Source organism: Diadema antillarum, unplaced genomic scaffold (genome assembly GCF_040938485.1).
Source record: "Diadema antillarum isolate AM-2024a unplaced genomic scaffold, OU_Dant_1.0 seq00001957_RagTag, whole genome shotgun sequence".
In the NCBI taxonomy this organism is placed as follows: Eukaryota; Metazoa; Echinodermata; class Echinoidea; order Diadematoida; family Diadematidae; genus Diadema; species Diadema antillarum.
In genome coordinates, this window is record NW_027272617.1 from 231282 (window position 1) to 244817 (window position 13536).

Consider the following 13536-nt stretch of genomic DNA (forward strand, 5'->3'; position numbering starts at 1 on the left):
GTATACGTACGTGCATACTACTGAAGTTCCTCGTTTGGAATGGACAGACGACCGTGAGGTTGGGGTGATGAATTAATCTTTTTGATGAGCCAAACGTTGTGAGTAGATAATTGTACTGTAATTCCGTTGAAAATATTTCACAGTAATCGATGATGATATGTGTGAATTATGCTCATAGAATGCTGAGTGGTGAAAACTGATGCGAAAGAGTTGTATCGAGGTACATGTGTACTAACATGTCAGAAGTGCGATCATACCTACAGTAAAGCATAGCGAATAAGTCAATGAAAGTGCACGGTAATACGGAAAGCCTCAACCAAGGTACTAACTACGACCAACAGCCCCATACGCATAGCGTAATTACGCTATGCGTATGGGGCTGCTGGACGCAGTTACCAAGGTATGTAGTACGTAAATAGGTGACCGGATATAGTCGCATCATTTTCGTTAATGGGAATTATTACGTTTGAGCCGAGTTGAGGCTCAGTTGGATATTGGTTTCTGTGAAGTTGACAGAAAGAACGATGTATGCATGTATGATGTGCCTAATGAAGAAAAATAGTGTTCCTGGTTCATTTAGGAGAATTTAAGACATGTATGAAGATGGGAAGTCAGAAAATTTAGGTTGGCCTTAACTCCTTGTTGTCTATCAATGAAACTAGAATGTGTGTTATAAATTAGCAATGCCATAGTCACAGAGCATAAGCAATGATACACGATATGTGAATTTAGATAATATCCACTGGAGAAGTTGCATGTGCTAGACATGACATAAAATAAGTCACACAAACAAGGTATGTAATGTAAACGGTAAATCACTTCAGAAGTACAACCACTTGATCCCATACTTTAGCAGGTAGATACATGTAGGCCTATTCCAATATTGATTGTATGTTGAACTTTGTTTTATTCAATTACAGGTTGAACCTTGCTGATCCATGCTGATGCATGGTGTTAGCTTGGTCTCATACTGGGCCAAAGGGACCTGTGTTTGATTGATTATTTATCATCGAGTTCGCTATGCATCAAGTTCAATAATGGTCTTCAGGATGAGTGATGCAGGTCAACCTCGAGAGACTGGTGAGCCATATAGGATGCCAGAGCTGGAGATGGAAGATGTTCAGGATGTCAATCCTGGTTCCTCGTTGAGTCAGTGTGGAAGCCATGCCAGTTCTTCTGAGAGTGATGGCCTGAAGGGCATACTATTTGGCAGCTGAAGCAGCTGCTATAGAAACGCATCAAAAACTAGAGCTCGAGGAGTTTCGACTTATGCAGCGTAAGATGAGATTAGCTATGAGACCAAGCTGCAGGTTGCTGAAGCAGAGGAGCAGATATACCTTGACTACGAGAACAAGAAGTTGGGAGTCGGCTTTCCTGTGAAAGCAGAGGATGAAACCTTGCTGTATCCAACTGAATGCGCCAACCAACCAGTACACACGAGTACACCGATTTCCCTGACTAGAGAAGTAGCAAAAAAGTTATTTTGAAATTTTCTTTGACTTTTAGCAGATATAGTCCAAAAGCCAATAAGATCATCAGCATCATGTAGTATCCCTGAACCAGGTTTGATGAAAGCACATCAATCTTTCCGTAGATACATCCGTACAGACCGGGAGACAGACAGGCAACCTGAAAACATATGCCTCCGGCACCATTCAGGGCGGAGGCATAATAATGAGACTCCTATAATATGTCATGTATGTTTAAACCATATAAAATTTCAGACGGGTCACATTGAATCTCCCCCCCCCCCCCCCCCCCCCCCCCCATTAGAATTGCTAAACACCACGGCTCTAGAAACATCTTTCCATTTTAATCCAGAAAGTAATCAACTCCCTGTTTTTAGCCGAGGGTGAGCATGAAGCCACTCCATGAAATGAAGATTAGCATTTTTTCTTTTGCAAAATATATGTGAAAATGTTTAATTTCATAGATAATGATAACTATTTATTCTGTCTTTTAAACTGTTGTCAGGTTATTCCCTTTCTTAGAATGCACTGGCCTTGAATATTTACAAGAATACTCTAAAGAAATATATAATAGAAAAATACGAGAGAACGAACTTAAGAGAACTTGACTTCTATTCACTTTTATCTTCTTCTTTTTTAGGGGGGGGGGGGAGGGTGGATTATGGATGAAAATATGAATCTGCTAATGGATATAAAATACTCAAAGTATGCTTTCCATTATATTTCATACTACATAGGGTTAGTTTGTATTGTTCATATTTTAGATATTTCTTCACCATCGATAGCCTCAGTGCTTCAACAACACCTGCACACTTTGAATTGATTGTTTAAGTAGAGAACAAAAAAAAAATAAGTCGCCTGATGTTTTTTGTAGTAGACAGCCACACAATGTATGTCAATTTTGGGCAATCTCTGGCAATGCAATGTCATAAGTGGAGTAGCTTTGTGACACTTGACAAAAGCATGATTTTCTCACAAACCCTTTATGTATGATATAAGGATTGAAAAATAGAGTTTGTTCCAAAACCTGAGAAAACTCAACATATCATACCTACTTTTTTTGCATATAAAAGAACACTGGACTTCACTCTTTAAGAAGGCAGAAACTATTATCATTGCCCTTACGTCAGTGACTTGTCGAGGAAATGTGCATGTTTTTCCTAAGAGAAAAGAAATGTGAAATTCTCTTTAGGTTTTCCTTGAATTGTTCTACGCATGCGACTGCACAAAGGATTTAAAGATTATTAACTTTTGAATTGAATGTCCGCTTTTCAATTTTTTTACTGATGTGTTCTAATCGTATAAGCCAGTTCGGGGTACCACTTTGAGCATGTGCGAAAAAAAAGGTTATTTGTACCGAGAGACAGGTTGTTTTTTTAATTTCACTGACATAAGCATCTGTAATGCTAGGATTATTCATGGAATCCTTATAAATGGTGCCTGCCAGTACATCCACTTGACAGCAAGCCTGGTATTTGGCAATGTTAACACACAAAAAAAGTTTGTTAACATATTCAAAACAGCACTTGATAAAATAGATGATTCCCTAAGTGTTGATTGACGAACCATACTGGTCACTTCATCTACACTGGTTAGGTTCATTCTTTCTTTGAATATGAGTTCCATAAATGGCTATGGTGGGCAAGCTGCTGCATTATGTCACTTTGAGTTGAGTGAAGTGCGTAACCAACTGAGAAAAATGAAAGGTCATTTGTACCTTTGTGCACATGAGCTATCTCCGGACTGGCTTATTGCAGCGCATTCACTCAATCCACATGTAGGTCTATATGAAAGTGGACTTGCCCTCTAACTCTGATTATAATTTTAAGCTTTCTTTAAGTAGGTTGTATAAAGTGCTGATATATTTGTGTAAGGTTTGGTGAAAATTAAGTGTTAAAATGATTGGAAGAGTTGTGAGACTGTATACATCAGCACTTGAGGTATTTCTCATGCATGATCATAAATCTGTAAAATATTAATGGTAATAGTAATAATGATAATAATGATGATAATAATAATAATAGTAATAAAAATATATTTTGCTCCTGATCATTATGCTTGTGATGGTGCCAATACCAATACCTGCTTTATGAATGTGAAAAATCGACTGCTCTTTACAATATTTTGAATGTTGGGGCTAAACTGCATACATTGTGTAATTATATTTATGGTCTACTGAGTACAATGTGCTTCTTGTTTCCATCGCTTGAAAAAAAACCCACAATGTATCAAAAACTTTGTTTTTAAACTTGTCTCACAAGACATATTCCTTCCTCTTTATGTCCAGTTTGTAATACCACTGATTGGTTAACCTTATTTTCCCTTTCTGAATTAACATTTTCTGTGGAATTGTTAATGTTAATTTGATGCAATGAAAAGTGTTTTCAGATGTGCTATTCTGCCCAAGATTTATAACTGGGACATATCTTTAGCTGTGTGCATAAAAAAGTAACCAAATTTAGATGTGCATTCTTCATTTTTTAATTCTTTTTTTCACCTTTCTTATCATTGGTGTAGATCTAATTATATATGAAAAACAAAATGTGAAGTATACTAATTGTATAATGGGGCACATTTGCAAGCTCTCAAGCTTGGAATTGGATGGAATATGTCAGTACAAGTAGTGAGTTTCAAATATATATGACAGAACTTTGCCATACCCTTCATTGTTTTGGCAATAACTTGTGTACCAGAAATCAGAGTTGACATATCGCTGTTAATGTCTAAGAGCGTCATAAAGGTGCTTTTGATTACCGTAAGATGTACCGGTAAATTCAAGGTGCATATCTATGATCCATTCTAGAACGAGTAGAAGGACAATGTGAAAGATATTTGTCACATAGTTTACTATTACTCTGCGCAAGCTTCAGGGATTTTTTGAGTAAAAAGAATTAGTGCTTTTTGTCAATGTGGTAACTTCCTTTAAAAGAAGAAAAGGTAATCATGTGATGAAAAGAACGAATATTATTTTTCTTATTCAATGCACTGACCAAATTTCATACATTTTTGATTTACATTGCCCTTTTTATGACAAAATATGCATCTCGTATTAGAATTTGTAGAAATACAATGTATATTTCATGTTCACTTTAAAGTAAACCATGAAAAAGAAAATCGCTGTTAACTTGTCCCTCTTCCATGAGACATATATTAAAATGTTAATAATCTATATGTAAGTATGCACTGTATTCATCATGTTTATGTTCTATTTGTTGTTGAATTGAAGTCTCTGACTTCAGTTTTCGAAAGATTGTGGATTTAATTGACTGAGAAACTGTGTGTAAATCTACTGTATGCATGCTATTTTGCTTCATGTCTGGAGTGTTACCTTAGTTAATTGTGAAGTCAGTGAAGGCATCCAGTAGACCTTAGGTAATTGTTTGTGAAGTTAGTGAAGGCATCCAGTATATAATTATTTTGGTTTTAACAAAAAGGTTATAATTTTCACCATATGGGGTGCAGAAAGGTAACCCTATATAGAGACGTGTGCAAATTGTATTGCATCCTATATTGCGGTGACTTTATCACCCCATAGGGTGCAAAATTACAGCAATAACAATATGAACCATAATGGGTGCAGGCATGAGGTGCAGAAGAGGAACCCTGCATAGAGGTCTATATTTGCACCTTTTTGGGTGTTGAATATAGGGTGCTAAATAAGAACCCCCAAAAATAGAACCCTAAATGGAGCCGCTGGTGTTACAACGATATGAACCAGAAAGGGTGCAAATTTGCACCTGAATTTTTGTTCACCCTATGGGGTGCAGAAAGGGAACCCAATGGAGGGGTGCAAATATGCACCCCAAAAAATAGAACCCTAAATGGAGCCGCTGGTGTTACAACGATATGAACCCTATTGGGTGCAGAAAGGGAACCCAATGGAGGGGTGCAAATATGCACCATATATGGTGTTAAATATAGGGTGCTAAATAAGCACCCCCAAAAATAGAACCCTAAATGGAGCCGCTGGTGTTACAACGATATGCACCCTCTAGGGTGCAAATTAGAACCGTAATTTCTCTGTGTGTAGAGCGCTTGCAATACGGGCTGACAATGAATTCCGACGCAATCTGGGACGATTGCTCGACTGCTATACTGTATATATAGTCTGATAGTCACTTATATTATTTTCTCTTGTCTCATAAATCTAATTGATTGTGAACAACAGACTGTGCTATGCAATGGCGTACCCAGGATTTTTTAGAGGGGGGTGTTCAGTGGCGTACCGTGGGTCAAGACATTGGGTGGGGGCGCACCTCATGGAAGCAACATCAGAATTGCATAACTGTACGATTAAATGCGAGCGAGCAGAGCGAGCGAGCTTGAAAATTTTGACATTTTACAGTCCCCAAACTGCCGTTTGTAGCTATATACAGCTGTATAATAATATATATATACAGTGGAAACTCGATATAACGAGATGGTCGGGACCGAGTCGTTTTCCTCGTTATAGCCGATATCTCGTTATATCAGTAGGCATAAAAGAAAGCATAAAGACATAAATTTGCACATGTGGGACTACCCATCATCTTTCAATCAATACTGATAACTTGATAATGTGTGTGAGGGAATTACTCACCTTTATGGGTAAGAAGATGGTTTTCGCCAATGAAATCCAATATTAAGAGTGTGTTTCTTATTAATTGTAAATGTTTGAATTTGTAAATTTATATAGCTTGCGATTGTGTGAAGATCGTCTGTGGCTTGGTATGTGATTATGGTATGGGTGTGTGTTGTGTGTGGAAAGCTTGGTCTGCACAATGCTGTGTGTGTGTGTGACACATTCTGCATGTACATTATGACTGCGAGTGTGTGAAGATGGGGGAATTCCCTACGTAGAAAGCCAATCACAGCATCAGATTGCCTCACACCTGCTAAACGTCATGATGATGTCATGTATACATATATGGCCGTCCCACCACATTTTCTGCATGTATCAGTGTGAGCGCGCACACACACATACAGGTACAACATGCGGTGCTAGCTGGAGTGCACTGAAGAAAATAATTATGTGTGTACAAGACGGTTTTTGGCGCATGGAGCTTTACAATCTCGGAAGAGGATAGCACAGGCGAAGTAAAGCTTTACCCAAAGGCATTTTGCTTTACCTCGCTATAACAGGTTTGATTGGCTATGTTTTTCTTGGTTTGGAAGTCACAAAATTTATCTCGTTATAGCAGTTATTTCGTTATAGCCGATCTCGCTATAAGAGTAGCATTTTACATAGACTTGTGTGGAAGGAAATTTGGGACCGGGAAAATTTCCTCGTAATAACCGATATCTCGTTATAGCAGTGTTCGTTATACCGAGTTTCCCCTGTATATATATATATATATATATATATATATTTGCTTTGGAAATTAAGGGGGTTGCACCGGGTGCAACTGCTGGCAGTTGCTGGCAGTAACATCAGGAGAATGGCATAACGATTAAATGCGAGTGAGCGAAGCGAGCGAGCTTGAAAATTTTGACGTTTTAAGTCCCCAAACTGCCGTTGGCAGCTATATTTTTTCGCTTTAGAAATTAAGGGGAGGGGACGCACCGGGCGCAACTGCTGGTAATTACTGACAGCAACATCAGGAGAATTGCATAATGATTAAATGCGAGCGAGCGAAGCGAGCGAGCTTGAAAATTTCGACATTTTACAGTCCCAAAACTGCCGTTTGTAGCTATATTTTTTCGCCTTAGAAATTAAGGGGAGGGGGCGCACCGGGCGCAACTGCTGGCAATTACTGACAGCAACATCAGGAGAATTGCATATCGATAAAATGCGAGCGAGCTTGAAAATTTTGACATTTTACAGTCCCCAAACTGCCGTTTGTAGCTATATTTTTTCGCCTTAGAAATTAAGGGGAGGGGGCGCACCGGGCGCAACTGCTGGTGATTACTGACAGCAACATCAGGAGAATTGCATAACGATAAAATGCGAGCGAGCTTGAAAATTTTGACATTTTACAGTCCCCAAACTGCCGTTTGTAGCTATATTTTTTCGCTTTAGAAATTAAGGGGAGGGGGCGCACCGGGCGCAACTGCTGGTAATTACTGACAGCAACATCAGGAGAATTGCATAACGATTAAATGCGAGCGATCGAAGCGAGCGAGCTTGAAAATTTTGACATTTTAAGTCCCCAAACTGCCGTAATATATGTATATATATATATATATATATATATATATTTGCTTTGGAAATCAAGGGGGTTGCACCGGGTGCAACTGCTGGCAGTTGCTGGCAGTAACATCAGGAGAATGGCATAACGATTAAATGCGAGCGAGCGAAGCGAGCGAGGCTGAAAATTTTGATATTTTAAGTCCCCAAACTACCGTTGGCAGCTATATTTTTTTCGCTTTAGAAATTAAGGGGAGTGGGCGCACCGGGCGCAACTGCTGGTAATTACTGACAGCAACATCAGGAAAATTGCATAACGATTAAATGCGAGCGAGCGAAGCGAGCGAGCTTGAAAATTTTGACATTTTACAGTCCCAAAACTGCCGTTTGTAGCTATATTTTTTCGCCTTAGAAATTAAGGGGAGGGGGCGCACCGGGCGCAACTGCTGGCAATTACTGACAGCAACATCAGGAGAATTGCATAACGATTAAATGCGAGCGAGAGAAGCGACCGAGCTTGAAAATTTTGACATTTTACAGTCCTCAAACTGCCGTTTGTAGCTATATTTTTTCGCTTTAGAAATTAATGGGAGGGGGCGCACCGGGCGCAACTGCTCGCAATTACTGACAGCAACATCAGGAAAATTGCATAACGATTAAATGCGAGCGAGCTTGAAAATTTTGACATTTTACAGTCCCCAAACTGCCGTTTGTAGCTATATTTCTTCGCTTTGGAAATTCGGGGGGGGGGGGGGCGCATCGGGCGCAACTGCTGGCAATTACTGGCAGTAACATCAGGAGAATGGCATATAACGGTTAAATGAGAGCGAGCGAAGCGAGCGAGCTTGAAAATTTTGACATTTTAAGTCCCCAAACTGCCGTAATATATGTATATATATATATATATATATATTTGCTTTGGAAATTAAGGGGGTTGCACCGGGTGCAACTGCTGGCAGTTGCTGGCAGTAACATCAGGAGAATGGCATAACGATTAAATGCGAGCGAGCGAAGCGAGCGAGCCTGAAAATTTTGACATTTTAAGTCCCCAAACTACCGTTGGCAGCTATATTCTTTCGCTGTAGAAATTAAGGGGAGGGGGCGCACAGGGCGCACCGGGCGCAACTGCTGGTAATTACTGACAGCAACATCAGGAGAATTGCATAACGATTAAATGCAAGCGAGCGAAGCGAGCGAGCTTGAAAATTTTGACATTTTACAGTCCCAAAACTGCCGTTTGTAGCTATATTTTTCGCTTTGGAAATTAAGGGGAGGGGGCGCACCGGGCGCAACTGCTGGCAATTACTGGCAGCAACATCAGGACAATTGCATAACGATTAAATGCAAGCGAGCGAAGCGAGCGAGCTTGAAAATTTTGACATTTTAAGTCCCCAAACTACCGTTGGCAGCTATATTCTTTCGCTTTAGAAATTAAGGGGAGGGGGCGCACCGGGCGCAACTGCTGGTAATTACTGACAGCAACATCAGGAGAATTGCATAACGATTAAATGCAAGCGAGCGAAGCGAGCGAGCTTGAAAATTTTAGCATTTTACAGTCCCAAAACTGCCGTTTGTAGCTATATTTTTTCGCTTTGGAAATTCGGGGGGGGGGGGGCGTACCGGGCGCAACTGCTGGCAATTACTGGCAGTAACATCAAGAGAATGGCATATAACGGTAAAATGCGAGCGAGCGAAGCGAGCGAGCTTGAAAATTTCGACATTTTACCATCCAAAAACTGTCGTTTGTAGCTACATGTATATTTTTTTCGCATTGGAGGGAGGGGGTGCCCGGTGCGCCCCCTGGATCCGCCACTGGTAGTCAAGGGTGTCGGTTTATGTTCATGATTGGGGGAGGTATGACCAGCGAGGGGGCGTCGAAGTAACCAAGCGGGAGAAGGATGTCCAAATTCTGCACTTTACATAGGGCATCCCCTATTTGTTTGTGTTTGTGAGTGTGTGTGTTTCATATAGATGGAAAAGTTAGGAAATAGCCAAGGTCAAGTCTTATTATTGGCAATGCAAGGCATTTTAATATAGACTAGTATGTAAAGCAACACTGCAAAATCAATGATCAAGCTTTGATAGCAAATGTGTAGAACCTATCAAACATTGCGCAACATTGCAGCGACTCTTTTTGCCATTCCGATATTCTGAGTACACTGCGCACATCCTGCTTGTATTCAAAATGCCAACTTCAGGAATCACGCTGAATCACAATCTTTTGTCGTCTCCGGGCTTTTTGAACAATCTTATACCTCTTTGATTATATGGTTAAAAGAAATCTAAAAAAAATATCTTTTTTTCTTGATCATCGTTTCATGTCGATTTCAAAAGCAGTTTACTAACCCTTGAATTGCCATTTTCGTAGGTTTTTTTCTTTCTTTTTTCCCTTTTTTTTAAATCAGCGGATGGGGGGGGGGGCACTTGCCCCCCCCCCCATGCCCCCGTAGTTACGCCACTGTTCCTAGACCTAGATATCTAATGAATTTTAGGCGCAATATTTAGTCATCCAACCACAATTTGTAGACTCATATTCAGTTATCTTTCAGTTTTAACTTTCAGTCATTGAAAAAATTCATATCTACTATTACTAAAGATTACCAAGTCCATGTGCTAATACTAATTACATTGAGTAGCAAGTAACTTGCTACTCCCAGAGCTTCCAGAGCTTGCTGCTTCCAGTAGGCTACTATACTGACTGTACTTGGTAGTCAGTGGCGTATCTAGGGAAAACGGCGCCCGTGGCAAGCGCGAAAATTGCGCCCATAATTTCTGAAAAAGTGTTCAACCCCAACCCCATCCCAGTAAGGACTTTAAAAAAGTCCTCATGATATGCTTTTTGAAGCACTTAAGAGGGGTCTTTTGAGGGTGATTTAAATGTATAAATAGGCAACCCTAAATTTTGATATATTTTGGCGAGCGAGCGCAGCAAGCGAGCCGAAAATCTTTATATTTCAGCTTTATACATAACATGGAATTCTTGTCATTTTTGGTTATTAAATCTTCGAATTACAATTCTAATCATAGTGACGGCCTTATAGATAACGATTTGTACCAACAGTGTCCAACCCCATCCCGGTAGGGACTTAAAAAAAGTCCACATGATGTGCTTTTTCAAGCACTTATAGAAGGGGTCTTTTGAGGGTGTTTTAAATGTAATAGATATTGAAGAATTTTGGCGAGCGAGTGCAGCGAGCGAGCCGAAAATTTTTGTATTTCAGCTTACAAAACATGGAATTCTTGTCATTTTGGGTTATCAAATCTTCGAATGACAATTCTAATCAAGATATAGTGACGGTCTTATAGATAACGATTTATACCAACAGTGTTCAACCCCAATCCCATCCCGGTATATGGACTTAAAAAAAGTCCACTTGATATGCTTTTTCGAGCACTTAAAAGGGTTTTTTGAGGGTGATATAAAATCTGATAAATTTTGATAAATTTTGGCGCGCGAGCGCAGCGAGCGAGCCGACAATTTTTGTATTTCACCTTACAAAACATGGAATTCTTGTCAATTTTTGGTTATTAAATCTTACAATTCTAATCAAGATATAGTGACGGCTTCATAGATAACGATTTATGCCAACAAACTAAGGACTCTGAATTACTACAAGTGAGTGAGCCGAAATTTTTATATTTCCACGTCATCATTACGTTTTGTTCTTCTTATTTTTTTTTTGATAAATTTTGGCGAGCGGGCGCAGCGAGCGAGACGAAAATTTTTATATTTCAGCGTTACAAAACATGGAATTCATGGAATTCATGTTTTGTTTTTATCTTGTTTGATTTGGTTTTCTGTTTGCGCTCAGCTTCGCGCGCGGTGCAGTAACGTAGTGTTAACACGTACTGTACACGAGTTCTTTAGTGCGTATGATATTATGTAACTCCATAATGTATCATCATCCACACAAACATTAAAACAAGGAAGAGAGAGAGAGAGAGAGAGAGAGAAAATGAACGCAAAAGAAAGGAAAGGCGGAATTCAAAACGGAAATAAAAGCAGTAAAGACAGCTTTTGTTTCATTTGTCAACATCTAAGCATTGCTGAAGAGGGGTGTTGAATAGCTCAAACACCTCCCTTTTGCCCAAGGGGGGTGTTTGAACACCTTAAACACCCCCCTTTTGGCAAAGGGGGGTGTTTGAACACCCAAAACACCCCCCCCTCGGTACGCCCTTGGTGCTATGTTGTTGATGTTGTTGTAACCCGGTTCTGATGAAGCTGAGGGCATAATAGATCATACCGAAGCAATGTGGGATGGGCGCTATAGTTATGATCAGACTGATTTTTGCGAATTATTCGGTTTGTAAGTCGTCACTAGAGCGGAAATGTCGCTTTACAATTTCATCCCGATGACTGCTGATGCCACATTCTTCCACTGTTTACATTTTCAGACACCCCTCCCCCCCCCCCCACACACACACACATACCGTAAACATTATATACTATATGTAGGGACACTAAACAGGCATCAGACAAAAAGAAAAAATCGTGGAATTTGCTCGATATGGTGACATTAACATATAATTTGATTAAAATTGTGTAGAACAGAACATCGGCTGCATTAAACACTCTTAAACGAAGGTACAGCCAAACTTGTAGAATAACTGTTAATTGTTGGATTATTTCTCTATACTTAAAAACATAACTGTCCAATGACGCAGAAGAGTAGACGTCAGTGTCATTGTCTTCGTGTTTCAGGGGATGTCAAATGCATGATAGATCAATTAACATTTTTTTTTTCATGTCTTCTAGCATTTGTGCTGGATTGTCGGCTGCTTGGTTAGATTACCATGACCTATTCTATCGGGCGTTCAGTCTGTGCGTTTGTTGCTTGAGGAGAAACGCATATTTGTGCTTTTCATGGTACATCAATAGTACAGGCTTTATTGACATGTGACACAAAGGAAAGATATTTGATTGTGGTGTAGCTGTGTTCCGGAAAAAAAAATCCTCGAGGACGAAAATTCCCTCAGTTTGACTGCAATGTGAGCTTATATAGGCGCAGTTCGTTCGTTGATGGTATTAGGGTGTTGGCTATGGGGTCTGCACAGGCACCTTCTATTAAGCCATGGTGTCAAAATGAATGAAGTTTTATCGTCTTATTCCGTATATCCAGTTGTGATACCTAAGTGGTGCACGCACGCGACGTGGTGTAACTGGACTACTTTTGCTGTTTGTAGTGAAGACAATGAATAAGTAAGCGTTTAGTGTTCTACCAGTATCAAGAAAATTTGATTAAAATGAAGCACCGGACGATGATAGGATTTTGGGCGGTTGTTTTCCTACTCATGGGATGGAATGTATCGCAAGGTAAGACACCAACGATAACCATTTCTTCTTCCTCCTCTTCTTCCTCCTCCTCCTCCTCCTCCTCCTCTCCTTCTCCCCCTTCTTCCTCTTTTTCTACTGCTTCTTCTTCTCCTCCTCCTCATCCTCCTTTTTCTTTTTCTTTTTTACTTTTGACGTGTTGGAATCGTCACAAGGTGGAGGAAAAACAATTGAAACATCGCTCTCTTATTTATTCAATGTGGAAGATAATGTATATTTAGGAAAAGAGAGTATTAGTAGTTCGAGACTCTACAATCATCCTCATAACAGCAGAATCAGATGCGACATTACCTTCTGTAGTGATGTGATCACTAGGCGATGCAGGAGGAGACTGGAACGAGACTACATCTGCTGCTTCTACCATACTACAATTCATGACTGCTACTATTCTATTGCTACTGCTGCTACTACTACAATTACCACTACCACCACTACTACTACTACTACTACTACTACTACTACTACTACCAACACTACTACTACTGCTGCTGCTGCTACTACTACCATATACAACTCATAGCTACTACAACTACTACTACTACCACTAGTATACTACTACTACTACTACTACTACTACTACTACTACTACTACTACTACTACTATTACTCATGATGGCAATAATTATATT

General features: G+C 39.8%; 1 protein-coding gene across 1 annotated transcript in view; it reads right to left on the minus strand.

The window, feature by feature from the left end:
• LOC139713403 (uncharacterized) overlaps positions 1–13271 on the minus strand; it is a 79706-nt gene extending 66435 nt beyond the window's left edge. Inside the window, exon 1 of the mRNA XM_071625138.1 lies at positions 13199–13271. Within this exon, the coding sequence (XP_071481239.1) occupies positions 13199–13271 (73 nt within the window). The remainder of the gene's footprint in view (positions 1–13198) is intronic.
• Between the last annotated feature and the right edge of the window lie 265 nt (positions 13272–13536).